The 21,795-nt window shown below is 44.7% G+C and overlaps 1 protein-coding gene across 1 annotated transcript in view; it reads right to left on the bottom strand.

Annotated features, from left to right (window-relative positions):
• Positions 1-21,795, bottom strand: part of CEP170 (centrosomal protein 170) — a 235,105-nt gene that overhangs the window by 108,588 nt on the left and 104,722 nt on the right. Inside the window, exons 8-9 of the mRNA XM_073560087.1 lie at positions 14,680-15,150; positions 12,118-12,722 (exon numbers count right to left, since the gene is read on the bottom strand). Coding sequence (XP_073416188.1) covers positions 12,118-12,722; positions 14,680-15,150 — 1,076 coding nt within the window. The remainder of the gene's footprint in view (positions 1-12,117; positions 12,723-14,679; positions 15,151-21,795) is intronic.

The raw sequence follows: 21,795 nt of genomic DNA, 5'->3' as shown, positions 1-21,795 counted from the left end.
TTCTAGGCAAAATACAAGGTGCAATTATGGGCGCACTCAGCTGTGCACAATAGCAACATCAATGATATGGCCAGGTGCCGCAGCAGTGGAATAATAACAATAGGAAAAAAAAAAAAGGAGAGAAACCACCACTGCAAAAAAGCGCACACTGCACCAATTATAATTAAGACTGAAATAAGTAATTTTTATTGATACAAAAGAGTTATACACAATAAAAACATGATAAAATCACAAAACTATGGCATCCATAGTACCAATAATACATATCAACACATAAATATCATACATATAAGCACATATAAAGTGAGCATATGATCCAGCAACACTGTGGCACTATAGCAGTATCCCTCCCTATTCCTAGTCTCATGATGACTATATAACCCTAGACAAAGCCCAGCCCATAGATGAATTGGAGCAACCACACACAAAAATCCATGTTATATGATTTTCATACCATGACCCTAATAAGCCCAGATAGCAAGAAAGGGGGGAAAAAGTTTAACCCTCCACATATCAGTGGTGCCAAAACACATAGTATCAAAAACTGCCATAAAAGCGATCAATAGCTGCAATGAAAATACAGATACACGGATACCATACCCAGGACCATTACCCCACGCGTATCGCCGTAACCTGTACGGCTTCGTCAGGGGAAGTCAGCCTATGCAAATTCAACAAAAAATGTCATCTACTTTCTTTACTGCTTTCTGATTCAAAATTGGTGAGTCAGTATTAAAAACAACATGTAATGATACGTGACCCGGCTTCTTGAAAGCCAATTTGTGGCTATTGACTATTTTATTTTACCTATGCCATGCTTGTATTATTCACCCCTTAGTTGACCTGCTTTTGTTAGTAATACTCCGTTGACATAATTTTATCTGTATACACTGCATGCAGAATTATTAGGCAAGTTGTATTTGAGAGGATTCTTTTTATTATTGAACAACAACTATGTTCTCAATCAACCCAAAGGACTCATAAATATCAAAAATACCGTAAAAAGATAGCCTAGAAAAAGGCACTTCCAAATATCAGTAAATCCCAAAAACATATAGGATTACCTGTATTGCACAATGCACTTTTTCTACGGCTGATACACACTCCCTCTGGAAGAAGTCCAAATCGTGAAACGCGCGTCAGGGGTGCCCAGGCTGATAAGGTATGACACTATCTGCAGCAGCTTCTCTTTTCCTCTATATTTGGCCAGCAATAAGGAATATGATTACATGTATCAGGCTCCATTCACTAATATGAGACACTTTTCTCTAAATACTCCTGCAGCATCTTTTTGTGTATGAACAGGTAGGATCCAAGCATACAAGTATATTTGAAACCCATATGTACCTTTATCAAAGCCTGTTTTTTGCATATGTTTGCCCTCATTTGAAGTATACCAATGTAATATATATAATTTTCTGGCATCGATTTTAATATTGTTTAAATAAAATTGTATTTTATGGCATTTAAGCTTCCTATATGTTTTTGGGATTTACTGATATTTTGAAGTGCCTTTTCCTAGGCTATCTTTTTATGGTATTTATTTTTGATATTTATGAGTCTTTTGGGTTGATTGAGAACATAGTTGTTGTTCAATAATAAAAAGAATCCTCTCAAATACAACTTGCCTAATAATTCTGCACGCAGTGTATACAGATAACATGTCAACGGAGTATTACTAACAAAAGCAGGCCAATTAAGGGGTGAACAATACAAGCATGGCATAGGTAAAATAAGATAGTCATTAGCCACAAATTGGCTTTCAACATTGCGTTCAGCAGCCACCACAGCCTACCAGACACTGTTCCGAGAGGTGTACTGTTTTCCCTCCCTGTAGATCTCATATTTTTTGAGGGACCACAGGTTCTCTATGGGGTTCAGATCAGGTGAACAAGGGGGCCATGTCATTATTTTTTCTTCTTTTAGACCTTTACTGGCCAGCCACGCTGTGGAGTATTTGGATGCATGTGATGGAGCATTGTCTGCATGAAAATCATGTTTTTCTTGAACGATACCGACTTCTTCCTGTACCACTGCTTGAAGAAGGTGTCTTCCAGAAACTGGCAGTAGGTCTGGGAGTTGCGCTTCACTCCATCCTCAACTCAAAAAGGTCTGACAAGTTCATCTTTAATGATACCAGCCCATACCAGTACCCCACCTCCACCTTGCTGGCGTCTGAGTCAGAGTGGAGCTCTCTGCCCTTTAGTGATCCAGCCTTGGGCCCATCCATCTGGCCCATCAAGAGTCACCCTCATTTCATCAGTCCATAAAACCTTAGAAAAATCAGTCTTAAGATATTTCTTGGCCCAGTCTTGACGTTTTATCTTATGTTTCTTGTTCAAAGGTGGTCATTTTTCAGCCTTCCTTACCTTGGCCATGTCCCTGAGTATGGCACACCTTGTGCTTTTTGATACTCCAGTAACGTTGCAGCTCTGAAATATGTCAAAACTGGTGGCAACTGGCATCTTGGCAGCTTCACGCTTGATTTTCCTCAATTCATGGACAGTTTTTTTACGCCTTTTTTATCAATACGCTTCTTGCGACCCTGTTGGATATTTGCCATGAAACGCTTGATTGTTCAGTGATGACGCTTCAAAAGTTTGGCAAGTTCAAGACTGCTGCATCCCTCTGCAAGACATCTCACAATTTTTGACTTTTCATTCAGAGTCCGTCAAATCTTTCTTCTCACCCATTTTGCCAATGGAAAGGAAGTTGCCTAATAATTAAGCACACCTTATATAGGATGTTGATGTCATTAGACCACACCCCTCCTCATTACAGAGATGCAAATCACCTGATTTACATAATTGGCAGTTGGCTTTCAAGCCTATACAGCTTGCAGTAGGACAACATGTATAAAAAGGATGATGTGAGCAAAATACTAATTTGCCTAATAATTCTGCACACAGTGCATTAATAAATTTTCATATGGTTAAATATACTTTTTTTTTCCTATCTTGCTTTAATTATGCTTGGGTAGGGAGTGTGTGTAGATTAGTTCTTTTGAGTTTGTACCTATTGACTTTTATGTTTGATCTTGGAAAACTTTTGGATTAATCTAACAGGCATGGGCAGCAACTTAAGCTGTTAAATGCACTGATAGCGGCATTAACTGCATGCTGCCATGGGGGCGCATCATTCTATGCATCCAGGGACGTGACTGCAGTGCACTGTTGGGCTACAATCACAGCTGAGGGTATGTTGAAGACCTCTGTGACTGTCATCTTGGAGGTTTTATTAAACTCACCTCGTGGCTGGGCTTCAAAGGGGACCATGATTTTTACTAAATGTAGCAATAATGTGACAGTACAGTAAAAGGTTAATAAAAAAAAAAGAAAAACATTTTAAACGGAGCCTGTCAGCAGGATTGTGCTCAGTAAACTACAGACAGTGTCAGGTTGGAACTGTTATACTGATGAAAATGATACCTTAGTGATGAACTCAGTCTTGTAATTGTTGTTTAATCTTTATTTTCAGTTTGTAGTTAAGATTCTCGTGCTTCGGGGCTGCCTGTGGGGGGTCTTTATCTGGTGCTCTGATTACATAGTCATTCTTATGGCTGATGACAAGTCACCAATCCTTCACTGACCTTGCCTCCTATTTTACATACTGCATATACTATTGTAGGGTTACAAAACAAAATTCACCTCAAAATGGCGCATTCACCTGGTAAAAAAAAAAAAACTATCTTAATCAAAATGGTGCCAGCGGCGTCTGCACTGTAGCACCTATCGGCAATTGATGCTACTGCGCAAGCGCTGCCACTACCATTTTGCGGGAGAATAAAAAAAATGTCTCAAACAGGATGTGGCGGTGATGCCATTTTGATTAAACTGAATTTTTTTCTTTTGAACCCTACAATGTTATATGCAGTATATAAAATAGGCGGCAGGTCTCAGAAGGATCAGTGACCGGTCATAAGCCCAGATATGCCTATGTAAGCAGAACACCACATAAAGCCCCGCCCATAGGCTGCCCCGAAGTACCAGAATCTCATTAACTGAAAACTACAAATAAAGATTAAACAACAACCACAAGACAAATATCATCACCCCAGGTAACATTTTGATCAGTATAACGGCACCGACCTGATGGTGTCTGTAGTTCACTGAGCACAATTTTGACGACAGGTTGACTTTAAAGATGAGTTTGAATTGCCGTGAGTTTGAAAGAAAAAAAAAATACGTAGCATAGCCCCTGTACAAAAAATATGATTGATAAACACTGTAAACAGAAAAAAGTTAAAACTACTAAAATTGTGGGTTTTTGTAGTTACTGCAACATAAAAAAAACTGCTGTAAGACGAGATCAAAATTTTGTATCTTTCCCAACATAGCATCAATAAAAAAAAAACATTGTCTCAACCAGTTAAAATAAGCCCTCTCACAGGTCGATTAATGAACTGTTATCGGTCTCATAAAATTTGGTATCGCTGTAATCATACTGATGAGGAGAATCATATTACGGAGTCATTTTTTAGCACAAAATATAAGCTGTAAAACCAATTACCTAAAAAACAATGTCAAAAAATGTTGATTTTTTCTTGCAATGTCATCACACTTGGAATTTTTTTTTCCTGTTTTCCATGTAGTAAAATTTGGAATTGTGTTGTTCAAAAGTACAACTCGTCCCGCAAAGAAGCTCATATGTCTGTGCGGACATAAAAATAAAGTAGTTACAGTCCGTGTAAAAAGGGGATGAAAAAACAAAAGAGAGAAGTGCAAAAAGCCATGGAAAGTCATTACACCAGCAGAAATCGATCAGTAATCTAAAAGTGATCCTGCCACCTAGTGAAAAATATCAACTGATGGCCTATAAAAATGTATCTCATTACCAAGGTGCCACACAAGAAATATCTCATGATGAGTAAAGCCAGTGAGCTGTCTCAAGAGCTTCGCAACCTTATTGTTGCAGAACATAAAGTTGGCACACTCAGGGGACATTGTGTTTCACACATTCATATAGTTGATTTATGTTTTACTAATTCTACTGCACAATAAATGTACTTTAACAAAAAAAAACAAAAAGTCATTTATTTGTGTCGCTATATTGTTAATTGTATATTTTTGCTTTGCTCTGTTGGCAGAAGGTAAGCGCTTGTTTTGTTGTGGGACAAAATGTTATTTTTATTGGTACTATTTTAGCACATGTGCATCCTTTTAAAGGGAATATGTTGCAGGTTTTTGCTATATAGTCTGAATACAGCATGTTGTACGAGTTAAAACACAGATTTCAAGGATGCCTCTTTTCTTATCATGCTCCATGCTTTTGTTTACCTACAATGATTGTTTTAACACCAGGAGCTTATCATTACTGTAAATAGCTGGTCATGTGCCTTCTGGTCTAACACACCCCCTCCCTTGATAAGCAGCTTACTGTCTATGGACTTTCTACACAGAGAGCCTGGGGTGGGCAGGGTTAGCTTTCTCAGCTCTGCTTCATTCTAAATCTAAGAACTGCAATTGTGTCACAATTGCTGCACCCAGTAATTTAAGTGATGCATCGTTGGATTCAGCTTCTCTTTGCCTACATCAGGCTGCTTCAAGATAAGATAGCAAATACCTACTGACATATTCCATTTAATCACTGTTTATTCTGTATAGGTTTTTTCCTTTCTTTCTTTTTTTTTTTACAAAGTCATAAATTAATAATAAATTTTGTCATGATGCAATTAAGACAATGATGTGTATATATACTAGATAGATAGATAGATAGATAGATACTGTACATACATACATACAGCCTCTGACCTGTGAAGATAAATTAAAAAATAAATTATATACTAAGGCTCCAGACATTATAATACTACCTTAGGTGGCTGTGGACAAGGCAAGAGAACCTGGATCTGATGAAATGCTACTATAACAGCAGACCAAATGAGAGAGGATATATGAACCGTATATCCACTGACTGAGAAACAACCAGTCACCCAACGTTTCAATATCATAAAGAAAAAGCTATTATCATAACTTGAGATGGATCAACTGCACACACGCAGATCCAGATGAAGACCATATGCAAGATGAAGATCCTGATCCAATCCTGCAATTAGAGACCACTGCAGATGGCCTGAAACAGAAGATCTTAGATAAACAAAACACCATCAATACCAGAAATTGACTGTCAAGGCTCAGCAAATAAACACCACCAGTCTGCTAGAAGATGCCAATATAGCACTTGCATCAATACCTACCACCACCATAATTCAAACTAATCTATGGTACTGCCTCAGCAATCATGGAAATGCTTGGCTATACAACCAGCAAGAACAACAGAAGTATGTGCCCCCTTGGAAAAGAAGGCTGGAGACAAAAATCAAGGGACACGAAGGGAAGTCAGCCAACTAACAGAAATACAGAAAGGTGTAAAGATCAATAAGACCAAGCTGGATAAGGCTGATCTTGAAGGATCCTCATAAAGGAACAGTCCAAGTACCGCCGAATAACCCACCTTACAACAACATGGAAACTCCTGTCAGGCATCATAGCCACCAAGCTACAGAACCATATGAACCAGTACATGAATCCAGCTCAGAAAGGCATCGGGACCGACACCAGAGGCTCTAAGCACCAGCTCCTAGTAGATAGAGCAGTCACTCAAGACTCAAGATCTAGACAGACCAATCTCAGCACAGCCTGGATTGACTACAGGAAAGCCTATGTTACAATGCCACACACATGTATCTATGAATGCTTGGCTCTCTACAATGTCAAAAGGAAATTAAGAACCTTCCTCAGAAACTCAACTGGGCTATGGAGAACAACACTGGAAGTCAACTCAAGACAACTAGCACAAGTGACCATCAAATGCGGCATATACCATAGGCTTGAACCCCCTCAGTCAGATAATTACAGAGTCTGGCTATTGATACAAGTTCAAGAGTTGAAGCACCATCAGCCATCTCCTCTACATGGATGACATCAATCTGTATGCGAAAAACGAACGAGACATCGATTCACTGATGGACCTGACAAGGCTCTACAGTGAAGACATTGGGATGTCCTTAGGACTGGAGTAGAGCGGTCAGTTGAAAATAAAGAGAGGCAAGGTAGTCAAGACCGATGGAGTGGATTTACCAGCAGGGCACGTAGCAGATGTACAGACATGCTACAAGTATCTCAGCATCCCACAGGGATACAGTAAAAATGATGAGGATGCAAGGAAAGCAGCAACATCCAAATACCATCAAAGGGTAAGACAAGTTCTGAAAAGCCAGCTCAATGGGAAGAATAAAATCCACGCCATCAATACATATGCCCTGCCAGTTATCAGATACCATGATGGCATAGTGTGCTGGCCAAAAGAAGAGATGGAAGGTGCAGATGTGAAGACACGAAAGCTCCTCACAATGCATGGAGGTCTCCACCCTAAGTATAGCACCCAAAGATTGTATACCAACAGAAAGGAGGGTGGTCGAGGCCTGATAAGCATCCAAGGCGCCATCACGGATGAAACAAGGAGTATCCAAGAATACATCAGAAGAATGGCGCCAAAAGATGAGATGCTGAGAGAAAGCCTAAGGCAGCAACATCAACAGATCTGAAAGGAAGAACAGGAAGATGAAGCGCCATGGCAAGACAAGCCGCTGCATGGAAGCATCGACAGATAATGAAGGTGGCTGACATGGAGAAATCGTACCAATGGCTGGAGAAAGCAGGACTCCGAGAAAGCACAGAGGCATTAATCATGGCAGCACAAGAGCAAGCACCAGTACCAGATCCATACAAGCAGGAATTTACCACATAAGACAAGACCCAAGGTGCAGACTATGCAAAGAAACCTCAGAAACAGTCCAACACATAGTGGCAGGATGCAAAATGCAAGCAGGAACAGCGTATACTGAACGCCACAACCAAGTAGCAATTGTATATAAGAACATCTGCACAGCATATGGGTTAAGTCCTCCTAAGTCCAGGTGGGAGACCCCAGAAAAAGTGGTGGAGAATGAAAGGGCTAAAATCCTGTGGGACTTCAAGATCCAGACAGATAAGCAGGTGTTGGCTAACCAACCAGACATTGTGATAGTAGACAAGGAACAGAAGGCAGCAATGATAATAGATGTGGCAGTGCTAAGTGACAGCAACATCAGAAAGAAGGAATATGAGAAGCTGGAGAAATATCAGAGCCTCAAAGAACTGGAGAAAATGTGGAAGGTGAAGTGTTATGATTGGGTCACCGAGGAGGAAAACAAAACCAAGCCAAGTCACAGAAAAACCAGAGAGGTTGGTAACTACGCGGATTGCAGACCCTTGATCCTAACCACACAACTAACAGTAGCCGTGGAGCGTACCTACGATGATTTTAGACGCCTCGTCACAGCCGGAGGACTAAATAAGCTTAAAGCAAGAAAAGGGGAAATCTAAACTGCCCCAGAGCAGACCCCAAAGGAATAGACAGCCTCTACACATGTGTTGACGGTGAGACAAGATGAAAGCACAAACACAGGTAGGAAAATAGGCTGAGCAAACGATGGGGCCCACACTGTCATGTCCGCCATGTCTGTTATGCTGCAAGTTGCCTGGAGCAGTGTGCATGCGCGCTTTACCTCATGGCTGCACGCTGTTGCTGGGTAACCATCCGTCTCTGTCTGACTCTGCAATCCACTGTACTCCTGGAACCCCTGATCATGTGACCTTTCCTATGTTCCAGCCCTGCTCTGGTTCTGCAATCCGCTGTATTCCTGGAACTCCTGATCATGTGACCAGCTCTATGGTTCTACCCAGGCTGTTCTAGCGATGCTCTCTATGATCCTGGAGGATCTGAACCCAAAATCCCTCCCTGGTCTTGACCCGGAAGTACTGGTGCTATGGTGCTATATCAGACCAACCCTCCCTATGGTCAGGGCCTGATTATTGTGTTGCTTCCCTGCATGGCTGCTTGGTCTGCTCGGTCGCTCCCTGTATTCTGTGCCCCTGCACTCTGCCCTGTAGTGCTTCTCTGCACACGCTCCGTGCTTGTACTCCGTCTCTTGTCCCGTGCCTTGTCTTATGTTTGTCCGTTGTGCCATGTTTCGTCCTTGTCCTGCTTGGACTTGTTGTCCTTCTATTGTTCTCTGCCTTGCCTGTTTCTGCTATGTCTTGCCTTCGCTATGCTCTGCCTTGTGTTCCTTCCTATGTTCTCGGTCTTTGCTTGTTCTGCCTCACTCTCTTCCTATGGTGCTCTGTAGTGCCTCCTGGCACACGCACCATTCCTCCACTCTTACCTTTTGTGCTCTCTTGCACATCTCTATGTCTAGTCCCAAGGCTCTGCCTTGGCCGGGCTCTGTGGTTCGGCCTACGCTCAGCTGCTAGACTCTGTCCTCTGGTGCTCTCTAGCACACTCCCTGACTAGTCCCAAGGCACTGCCTTAGCCCTGCTCTGGGCTTCAGCCTACGCGCCGCTGCTAGCTCTGTTCTCTCTCTGACCTGTGATTCTGCCTACGTTCCGCTCCTTGTTCCGTACCTTATCTTGCCTTGTTTCTCGCCTAGCCTTGCCTTGTTCCTTGCTTTGTCTTTTCCTTGCCTTGCCCTGTCTGGTTTTCCCTTCCCCCTGTCTTGTTGCTTCAGTACCGACCTATTGGTCGCGTCACACAGGACAGGCATATGTGACAGATTGCCCCTTGGCCGCCTCCTGTGCCTTAGTCGTGCCGCGTGCTTGTGTCACAGCCGTGTGCACTGGCCAGTGAGGCGTGTCTCCTGCCTCGAACCCTGGGGTGGCTCCTAGCACGCACCCTGCCTTGAACCCTGGCGTGGCTCATAGCACGCACCCTGTCTTGAACCCTGGTGTGACTCCTAGCACGCACTCTGCCTTGAACCCTGGCGTGCCCTCTGCACGCGCAGGACTCTGCCTTGAACCCTGACCCTGGTGTGTCTCTCTGCAAGCGCAGGACTCTGCCTTGTACCTTGTGCCTTGGCGTGTCTCTATACACGCACCATGTCCTGTTTGTTGAGCTTTGAACCCTGGCGTGCCCCTACACACACACCTTGCCTTGCACCTTGCTTTGAACCCTGGCGATTCCCGTACACACGCACCCTGCCTTGTACCTTGCCCTGGACCCTGGTGTGCTCCAAGCACGCACCCTGCCTGGAATCCTGCCTTGGACCTCGGCGTGTTCCCTAACACGCACCATGCCTGGATATCTGTCGTGCCTCCTTGCCTGAACCCTGGTTCACCTGCCGGATGCCTGGAACCTGCCGATCGCTGCCAGAGATCGTAAGCCTGATGACTACGGCCTGATGTCAGGAGCTGATGTCCGCAGTCTGATGCCCTGATCATGTCGATCGTTGCCAGCTGTCCGGAGTCAGATGCCATTGTACCTTTGCCGTACCCAGGCGTGCCACCTGGCACGCACAATGCTAAGGACCTTGGCGTGCCCACGCACGCACCTTGTCATGTTTGCTTATTCTCACGTTTTTGCGCTAAATGTTTCCCTGAAGTTGTCTTAATGAAGATACCTTGAACTTATGTCTTGTCCTGCTCGTCCTTGTCGTCAGACACTCGTACCTAGTGTCTACCTGAGGCGGCCGTCTGGTGCCAGCAGTCATGGTGGCTCACCCCCTTGGTCTTGCCCCTGACACTCCCTGTATAGGGGGTGGTTCCTCACAAGGTCAGCTCGCCCTAGGTGGGTGGGTGCCACGACCCAGAGGGTCCACTCTAAAGAAAAGAAAACGACTCAGAGTAAGCTGACCTCGTCACACACACTAACTAGAAAGGACAGAAAAGGAAAGATACTGTCTGCAATCACGCTCAAAAAACCCTGCAAAAATGTCCAACACTTTTGATAGCAAAAAAAACCCTGAAGTCACTAGACTTCTCCCACTATATCAGCACTCTGGCATATTCTGAGAACAGAGCAAAAAGAGGCCAATCTAATAAGGGACAAAAAGCAAACTGGCACATACAGTGACATAAGAATGGAAATTCAGCACAGCCCCAGCTGGGGCTGGCTGACCACACAAAAATCTGAATAGACCAAACCAAATCAAATGTGAACATTAGCAGAGACACTTAGCTTGAGAATGCAGGAACTGAACTGGAAACTAAGACCTCAGGAGGCAGGAAAAAATCACCTGCATGGGAATAGGGAGTCGGCTGTCTTAAATCCAGTCTGAGACTCCAGATGTCCAATCCTCATCCTCATTATCAGGTGGCAGGTCTCTGTTAACTAGATCAGCCTCATTACCTCCTGCCACCACCAGAGGGAGCCCGGAAAGAGAACTCACAACTCCTCCGTCAGCACAACCAGCTCCCTCACCAGAAACCAGAGGGAGACCAGAAAATGAGTTCACAACAGTGAAGGCAACAGTGATTCCAGTGGTGATAGGAGCACTTGGAGCAGTGACCCCGAAGTTGGAAGAATGGCTACAACAGATCCCCGAAGCAACATCTGAGCTCTCTGTCCAGAAATGGGCAATACTGGGAACAACTAAGATCCTGTGCAGAACCCTCAAACTCCAAGGCCTCTGGTAGAGGATGCGAGAATGAGGAAGGACAACAAAGACCACCCCCAGTGGGGGTGAGAAGGAATATACAGTGCCTTGCGAAAGTATTCGGCCCCATGGAACTTTTCAACCTTTTCCCACATATCATGCTTCAAACATAAAGATACCAAATGTAAATTTTTGGTGAAGAATCAACAACAAGTGGAACACAATTGTGAAGTTGAACGAAATTTACTGGTTATTTTACATTTTTGTGGAAAGGAAAGTCAAAAACTGAAATGTGGGGCGTGCAATATTATATGGCCCCTTTAACTTAATACTTTGTTGCGCCACCTTTTGCTGCGATTACAGCTGCAAGTCCCTTGGGGTATGTCTATCAGTTTTGTACATCGAGAGACTGAAATTCTTGCCCAATCTTCCTTGGCAAAAGAAAGGTAAAATATACATAAATAAATACATTTACCCTCCATCTAGAAGAATACCTTCTAACTAGGGACATTTTGCGGTGTCATCTCTAATATATATATATAAATACTGTATTTTTTGTTGATGACTTTTTAGTACATTTTTACACCCATGTCACTGCACAAATAGAGTGCTTGTAACCTTATATTATGGCTAAACACAATAATGGAAAACCTACTGATGACCAATGACGCTTGGTGCTTTAATATGTAATCCAAAGCAATCTGAATTACCTTTGCATCTGATGCAGCCATTTCTTCTTTTGCATTTGTTTTTTCATGGAGCTGACTATTTCTGTGCTCTTTACTCACAGGGGTCTGAATATTGTTCACTGTAGATTGCTTATTTGGTGGTCGGTGTCCAAGACTCCCAGAGCTTCTTAGTAAAATGTTTTGTGAAAATAATGATGCACATGGCTCTTCAGATTTCTGTTTTAGCAATAATTTTGCATGCTGGGTACTATGAATGACTCTGTGAGAGGACGAGCCTGACTGCAGACCTAAGGACGATCCTTTAGGATCTACAGAAGCAGCTTTTGCCTTCTCTATTCTAGATTGTGGCATTGGATATGGTGCTTCTGGACCTGTGGCACTAGCATTTAAAGAAAATGAATATGAGCGTCTTTTTCTTGGGTGGTCATCATCAAAAAACTCTATAAGAAATGCTGTTTGACTTGCCGTGTCTTGCTGCCTTCCCACTGCGTGAATTTTAAGATCCAACATTCTCTGTTCTAGACTTTTTTGTTTTGCATGGTCTTGAAGAGCGGTAGATCTGTTTAACCGCTTTAGAGATGAACTGTTTTCATAGTCACTTTGAGTCCCATCTTCATGTTTGTTACCTGAAAAGAAATAAATGAGTAGAGAAACCGGGTTAATCATGTCAATAACATTCTAATCTAAGTTTCCACCATAACACAATCTAGAGAATTTGATTTGGTTCATTATCTCATTCAAATGAATCTGTAATGAAAGATCTTTGATCCTTAGGCCTTACATCATGAGCACATAGCCCGAGGCAGTGAAAAAAACACCAGGTTTCTAGTAGAAACCACTTCATGAAAACCACCTTCTATGGGGAGTTTTTTCTTTCCTGAAGCAGTTATTAAGTGTTCTGGAAGAGTTTTTTTGGAAGCATTTTTCGCAGTCTTTTTCTTCAACAATACTGTGTCTGAAGTGAATTTCATCAGAGCCCAAGATGTCGTGTTCACATACCTTAAGGAGATGGACACCTGGATGTGACCAAAACTGGGCCTCTAGGCTATGAACACAGGGCACAAGGCACAACAATCTATAGAATAACCATAAGTGATGAATTTGAAGATACCATGTGGGGTCACCAGAAAACCCTACAAAACATTAAAAAGAGAGCTATGCAATATTCAGACAGGTCCTGGTTGCCAGACAGGCAATATTGAAATTCATCCCTTAACTGAAAAGTGCACTGTGTACTGGGGATGTTATGAAATCTCATCCACCTGATGCAGTGAATACCTGCAGCATAAACTGAGCAGCGCTGTGGATTTCACATTCACAGTCTATTCATTTAGGCTGTAGATTGTGACAGGGAAGTCCAGCTTCCGCCATGCACAGTAGAGTCCGCACTGTGACGCAGTGATCACTAGCGGGTTGGGGGTATACTCGCTTGGCAATATTCAACTATACAGGAGCAGATTCTCTTTTAAACAAGTCCCAAACTCAGGTTTATTACAGCATCGTAAAACACTCCATAACCCCTGGTAGGGCATGTGAACAATACAGAACCCACAAACAGTCCATTCCAGTCCAGTTCCGTTCAGGCAGTTCAAATGCCTGACGTCCATCAGGACACCATGCCCCATAACCCAGGCTCTGGGTTACCTGGCTAACAGCATCTCAGGCTTTCCCAGCCTGGCTTCCTCTAGCTCCTGTCCATAGTCCAGACCCCTGGTGTCTTCTGGACCTTCAGGAACTCCAACCAGCTCCAGTCTCACACATGGACTCCTTTCATGTGCTGCACACAGTAAATAAATAGGACCTTCCTGTCTTTACAGGAGCACACCCCTTGGGAGGTGTGTGGTTAACCAGTCCCACCCATCACTTCTGGTTAACCTTAAATCCATCCCTTTACTAAAAATACAGGTTTGTGGGACTACAAGGCCCAGCAACATGTCCAGGATTCAGATCGCAGCAGACTTCCGTCTGTGCGATACACACCTATTCCTCAGTACACCACTAGTTGGTACATCACAGAACCATATCCAACCTGTGTGGAAATACCATTATGGATCTTCCAGGATTTTTAACAATGAAAAAAAGGGATAAAATAAATGTTTTTTTATGCACCTGTGTGCAGCATCAGCAATGGCGTGACAAATTCATGTGATCAAGGCAACCAATCACTGATTGCAGCAATGACGGCAGTAAGAACAACTGTGGGTTTGTCCAATACTTTTATATTGACGGTTTATCCCAAGGTTCCATCATTATCTGATCGGTGAAGGTGCGACATCGGGCCACCCCATATCCGCAATCAGATATTACCAGTGCCGGAGGTGGCCGGAAGTTCTTGGATCTGCCCCCTATTGATCTGAAGGATATGCCATCAATAAAAAAAAGTAGTTGCCAATCTCTATTTGAAATAATATAATATTTACTGTATATATATATATATATATATATATATATATATATGATAAATATTATTATAAATGATATATTCTTATAAATCTACATAATATAATAAAGCTATGAGACAGAACATTAAACAATCTATTATGAACGAACATGAAATACAGGATTTTGCATTAAACGCACTACCTTGTATCCTTTTTAAGTATACTGGTACATCACTTTTAACACTTTTAGCATCTTCTTCGGAGGCTTCTTTCAGCAATCGGGGTGGATTATTTTGTGCTAACCAGTCGGCTACTTTACTCTCTGCAGCGATCAGTTCTGAATTTAACCCCGCAAGGTCCTTATCTCCAGATAACGCCTTCTTTGCCTTTTGACGATGGTCTGTAAACTTTGTTACATGATCTTTAATGGTTACCTTTCCTGGAGAGCTGTCATCAAACTCTATAGTAAAGGAAGCATGTCCGGCACCTGAGAGTTGCTGGCACTGAGGGTCTAACTTGGGGTCATACACAACATTACCCTCTCCATCAGGTTTTTGCTGGAGTTCCTTATTAGGGATTTCAAAATAGCTTGGCTCCTTGCCGTGTGCACACAGATTATCTTCTTTGGTAGCTGTTAATTGCTCAACAGATTTTTTTCCTCCTTTACAGCAGCCTAAAAAAGAAAAAAAATAGGTATCCATTAGCTAATTTACTGAAAACACTTCTTTATTTAATGTGGCAGGGCTGAGGGTCGTGTAATCGATGGGAAATATGTGTCTCATAAATGGCTTGTCTCCATAATGTAAGGCATAACAAATATTGCTGCATTATTATTATTTTGAAGGCCCTATGGTGCGGTCACAGTCATGTGACCAGTCAGCTGCTGGGTTCATGGGTGTGGCTACACCCTCATAATGTAGCCTGATCTTGAACCAAGCAGCTGTATGTGAGGAGGGTATACACCTCCTGTGTGCGCTGAGGCTCACGGACTGAGCCTGAAAGAAAGGACATGATGTTATTTTGTCTCCTGAACTGATGGCTGTTTATTTTGGTGACATGCTGTTTGGTTTATGATGTAATAAACCGCATGAACTTTAAGGGAACCTGCCTCCTGACTGTCTCCCGTTGCACCTAAGTAAGTATAATCCCTACAATTGGTGCTAGACGTGCGGGGAGAGTTCCCAGCAGAGACGTAAGACCGTTGCTGCATGTTCTGGGTAAAGTTTTCAGCGAGGCAGCAAGCTCTACCCGGAATAATGGAGGACCCGCTGAAACACCTGGTCCAGGCCCAGACACAGCAACAGGAGGCCAACAGGCTGTTCTTACAGCAGCTCCAGCAGAGCCAGCAGGAGCAACTGCAGCTGATGCAGCTTCTAGCAACCGCCATCCAGGAGGGCAGGATGAGCACCCCAAACCCCAGGTCCGGCTGATGCCACCCACGTCACGAAGGCGGTAAGACGCGCAATGCCAAAAATGACCCCTGAGGATGATGTGGAGGCCTTCCTGACGGTGTTTGAGGGGGTGACTGAGAGGGAAAAACTTCAGCCAGAGCGGTGGGCAGAGGTACTGGCCCCATAACTAACGGGGGAGCCCCAGAAGGCGTACTTTGACCTGACTGTACAAGACGCCAGAGAGTATCCCAAATTAAAAGCGGAAATTGTCGCACGCTTGGGGGTAACAATGACTACCAGGGCACAGCGAGTTCATCGCTGGGCCTATCACCGGGACAAACCGCTGCGCTCCCAAATGTTCGACCTGTTGCACCTGGTCCAGAAATGGCTGCAGCCAGAGTCGTCTTCCCGGCACAGATGGTAGAGCGAGTGGTCATGGATCGGTTTGTGCATTCTCTGCCGAGACCCCTACAGACTTGGGTGCCCAGGGTGATCCCCAAAATGCCGATGAACTGGTTGGGCTGGTCGAGAGATACCAGGGGATGGAAGGTTCCTTGGGGAAGCTGCCCATTCCGTATTGGGGGTCCCAGCAGGGGGCGGAGTCCCAAAAAGGGGTGGTGTGTCCAAGGTCAAAAGGGGCGGGGGAGGCGGGACCGGGTGATATTATTTGCTGGAAGTGTCACAGGCCAGGACATATAGCTGCCCGTTGTTCCCAGACCACTGAGCAGATGGACTGCAGCATGGGACGCCGTAGTTCATACTACACATATCCAGCTTGTAGTGTGAACTCGCCACTTAACGAGAGGCCAGATGCGTGTCCCGTGAAGGTGAACGGGCGAGCAGCAATAGCGCTCCTAGACTCCGGGAGCTTGGTGACCCTTGTGAGGGCCAGTTTCCCTCTCAACATAATCCCGGGTAAAAAGATTGGCGTTCGGTGCATACATGGCGATGCAAAGGACTACCCTATGGCTAGGGTGAATATTGAAACGGCGCATGGCACCGAGTCGCATGAAGTTGATGTTGTTCGAAACTTGTTGCATCCTATAATTATTGGCCGGGATTTCTGTCTGTTTTGGGATTTGTGGGGGAAGGGTTCTCAGTGTGCTAGCAAGAGCAGGGAACCAATCCACCCCAATGAGGTATCGCCACCACCAGAGGCAGACGGGTTTCCTTTATGTGTCCTTGTTGGGGATGAAGAGGAAGGGTCCCCTGTCCCTGACATCCCAGAGTTAGGGGTGGCCGGGGAGAATTTTGGGAATGCTCAACATAGGGACCCCACGCTGAGGGAAGCCTTTAACAATGTCACCGTCATTAATGGGGTTGCACAAGAGCCGGGAGCAGACACAAGGTTTCCCTATTTTATGTTGAGTGAATTGTTGTACCGGGTCACGAAAATAAGGGAGGAGGTGGTAGAGCAGTTAATAGTATCACGCCCCTATAGAAAGTGTTGGACATGGCCCATTCACACATTTTGGGGGGACACCTGGGGGTGGAAAAAACGCAGTAACGGATTGTACAGAGGTTCTATTAGCCTGGGTGTCACCGGGAAATAGCAAACTATTGCAGGTCCTGCCCGACATGTCAGTTAACTGCCCCCACATCTCATTTTCGGAACCCTCTTGTGCCACTGCCCATTATTGAGGTGCCATTTGAGAGAACTGCCATGGACTTGGTCGGTCCCTTAGTTAAATCAGCTCGGGGCCATCAGTATATATTGGTCATCCTGGACTATGCCACACGCTATCCTGAGGCCATTCCCCTGAGAAACTCCTCCGCGAAGAGTATAGCCCGCGAGCTGGTCCATGTGTTTTCCCGGACGTGTTTGCCGAAGGAGATCCTGACCGACCAGGGGACACCTTTTATGAGCAAGGTGATGAGGGAATTGTGCAGAGTCTTGCAAATCTCCCAGTTGAGGACTTCAGTGTACCATCCGCAGTCAGATGGCCTTGTGGAGAGGTTTAACAAGACACTGAAGAGCATGCTGAGAAAAGTCATAGAGAAAGATGGCAGAGACCGGGATTGTCTCTTACTGTATTTACTGTTTTCTATCCGTGAAGTTCCCCAGGCCTCCATGGGGTTCTCGCCCTTCGAGCTTCTGTACGGCCGGCATCCGCGAGGTCTCCTAGATATAGCCAAGGAACCCTGGGAAGCCGAAGTCACGCCCCACAGAAGCGTCATTGAGCATGTGGCACTGATGCAGCAGAGGGTTGCGAAGGTGATGCCCATTGTTAAAGAACATCTCCGCCAGGCACAAGAGGCTCAGGCCAGGGTCTACAATCGCTCAGCCAGAGTGAGGCAGTTCAATCCGGGAGACCGAGTTCTCGTGCTAATCCCAACGGTGGAGAGTAAGTTCTTGGCCAAGTGGCAAGGGCCATATGAGGTGGTGGAGAAGCTGGGAGACGTAAACTACAAGATCCACCAACCCGGAAGCCATACCAGGTTTACCATGTCAACCTCATCAAGCCGTGGCAAGATAGAGAGCCAGCGGTAACTCCGTGCTTGCTGGGCAACCTAGAAGGGGAGGTTGGAGCGGTTACCATAGCGGAGACGCTATCGAAGGCCCAGAAACAGCAGTGCCGGGAGTTACTCCAGAAAAACAGGGACCTGTTCTCACAGTTGCCGGGGTGCACGAAGGTGGAGGAGCACGAAGTTCTGACCGAGCCACATGTGCGGGTGAACGTGAAACCGTATCGTATTCCTGAGGCCCTGCGAGAGGTAATCTCCAAGGAGGTGCAGCGTATGTTGAAACTCGGGGTCATTGAGGAATCCAAGAGCGGCTGGTCGAGCCAGATTGTCCTGGTCCCAAAACCTGATGGTGAATGGAGGTTCTGCAACGATTACTGGAAGCTGAATGAGGTCTCCAAGTTCGACGCTTATCCCATGCCACGCGTTAATGAGCTCATCGAGAGACTTGGACCTGCCAGGTACATAACTTTGGATCTGACAAAGGGATACTGTTAGATCCCCATGGCACAGGAAGCCAAGGAGAAGACAGCATTCTCCACACCAGACGGGTGCTTCCAGTATGTCCGGATGCCGTTTAGCCTGCAGGGAGCTCCGGCAACCTTCCAGAGGGCTATGGATAGAATCCTTGCTCCTCATAAGCTATACGCTGCCGCATACCTGGATGATATCGTCATCTTTACCCCAGACTGGGAGTCTCACCTGGAAAAGGTCCAAGCAGTGTTTGACGCTCTAAGGGAGGCGGGGTTTACAATACACCCGAAAAAGTGTGCCTTGGGTAAGGAGGAAGCCAAGTACCTCGGATATGTAGTGGGGCGTGGCGAGATCAAACCCCAAATCAATAAAGTAGAGGCAATTCAAACATGGCCGAGACCTCTGTCAAAGAAGCAAGTTAAAGCCTTGCTGGGGATTGTGTGATATTACAGGAGGTTCATCCCAAACTTCGCCACAATGGCAGCACCTCTATCTGATCTGCTTAAGGGGACAAAGCAGAAGAAGCAGAGTCAGCCTTCCAAGAAATGAAGCAACCCATTTTGGTGGCCCCAGACTTTAAACGTGAATTTGTCCTCCAGACAGATGCCTCAGATGTCGGGGTAGGAGCAGTCCTTTCCAAAGAGATACGTGGGGAGGAGAATCCTGTTCTCTACTTGAGTAGGAAGTTGACTTCTTGTGAGAGAAATTACTCAGTTGTAGAGAAGGAGTGTTTGGCCATAAAATGGGCAGTGGATACATTACGGTACTACCTGGTGGGACGGAAGTTTAGATTAATATCCGACCATGCCCCACTCAGGTGGATGAGGGAAACAAAGGGTAAGAATGCTAGGGTCACCTGCTGGTTCTTAGCCCTACAAGACTTCAGCTTCCATGTAGAGCATAGCTACATGGGAATGCCGATGCCCTCTCCAGAATCCCTTGCCTGGTAGGTGAAAGTGCCAAGCCCCATGGCTTTAGGCAGAGGGGGGAGGTATGTGGCAGGGCTAAGGGTCGTATAATCGATGGGAGTTATGTGTCTCATAAATGGCTTGCCTTCATAATGTAAGGCATAACAAATATTGCTGTATTATTATTATTTTGAAGGACCTGTGGTGAGGTCACAGTCATGTGACCAGTCAGCTGCTGGGTTCGTGGTTGTGGCTACACCCTTATAATGTGGCCTGCTCTTGAACCAAGCAGCTGTATGTGAGGAGTGTATACACCTCCTGTGTGCGCTGAGGCTCACGGACTGGGCCTGAAGGAAAGGACATTTTGATGTTATTTTGTCGCCTGAACTGAAGGCTGTTTATTTTGGTGACATGCTGTTTGGTTTATGACGTAATAAACCGCATAAACTTTAAGGGAACCTGCCTCCTGTCTCCCGTCGCACCTAAGCGAGTAGAATCCCTACATTAACCTTACAAGGAATGTATCACCTATATATTGAAACAATAAAGTTATGTCTCTTCTCTTATCCTAGAGTCTGATATTATTGTCAAATTGGACATGTCTTTTTCCATGTGTAAGGGCAGCCATTTTGCCTAATCGGGTGATCCCGAGGTCTCACTACAGGATAGGTGATGACAAACATACAAGCATCAGTAGAGGCCGACTGCTGGGGCCGGCACTGATCGGCAGAACAGGCCAATAAGGTGGAAGAGCGCGTGCCCCACAGTCAGCCATCAGTCCAGCGGAGGAAGGTGCCACTGAGAGGGGACTAAAGCCAGGGTGGCGGAGAACTGGACAGTGTTTGGACACTTACCGAGCAATTAAGGTGCATCTGCATATGAAGCAACAGATTGCATCAGTAAACGTGTGGGTATAAACAGTTTGGGGGGGTGGATCATGCTGACTGATTCCTCTAAGGCGTCCTTCACACGTCCATGTTTCCAGTACATGTGGTATCCAAATGTTTCACGGCTAACACAAGTACCCAGTATAACCTATGGTGCTACTCACACGTCCGTGTCTTAACATAAACTCTGTGTCCTTGCATACCACATGGAGACGTGTCCGTTTTTTTTTCCAGCACCACGGATGACAAGGGCCAATACAAATCTATGGGTCCATGAAAAACACAAGCAGACACACTGATGGTAAAAACGGACACGGATGACACACTGATGGTAAAAATGGACACGCTGATGGTAAAACGGTCACATTGATGGTAAAAACAAGCACAGATGGCACGCTGATGGTAAAACGGACATACTGATGAAACAATGATGGTAAAAACGGACACAGGTGACACACTGATGGTAAAAACGGACAAACTGATGGTAAAAAGGAACACGGATGACACGCTGATGGTAAAAACGGATATACTGATGACACACTGATGGTAAAAACGGACACCGATGACACACTGATTGTAAAAACGGACACACGAATGGTAAAAACGCAAACAGATGAAAATTCTGATGGTAAAAACGGACACATTGATCACACACTGATGGTAAAAACGCACACACCGATGGAACACGGATAGTAAAAACAGACACACTGATGACATCTGTACCTTTTTTTTTTTTTTTTTTAAGTAAGTCTTTAAACAAAGACGGACACAGATGTGTGAAGGAGGGCTGAGGTGATGCAGTACTGGAACCTACCCTACATTGCATGGCCTCATCTGATGTGGGCACTTTTGCTTTAGCGAACTGGTGTACTACATATAAACATTGCATTCACAGTTATTAGGAAATTTATATTTTTGACGTTTAATTTTAGCAATTGAACAACTACAGTGCTACAATCCAGAAGGTTAATAAACCTATTTAAGAAAGCAAAATTGATGCTTTGTCTTTCTTAGGGGAAAAGCTATGTGTGCAGAATTATTATGAAATTAAATGTAAAATGTAATTGCTTACTTTTCTCTGGTATAGTGAGATTATTAACCAAACAACTCAAAATGTACAAAATACATTTCTGACATTTGCAAAAAAAAAATATCAGTGGTCAACATTGGCACCCTTCTTTCCAATAACGCAGCT

The sequence above is a fragment of the Dendrobates tinctorius genome, unplaced genomic scaffold (genome assembly GCF_039654945.1).
Source record: "Dendrobates tinctorius isolate UK_male_01 unplaced genomic scaffold, ASM3965494v1 ptg000293l, whole genome shotgun sequence".
NCBI classification, from domain to species: Eukaryota; Metazoa; Chordata; class Amphibia; order Anura; family Dendrobatidae; genus Dendrobates; species Dendrobates tinctorius.
This window is presented reverse-complemented; position numbering and strand designations above follow the sequence as displayed.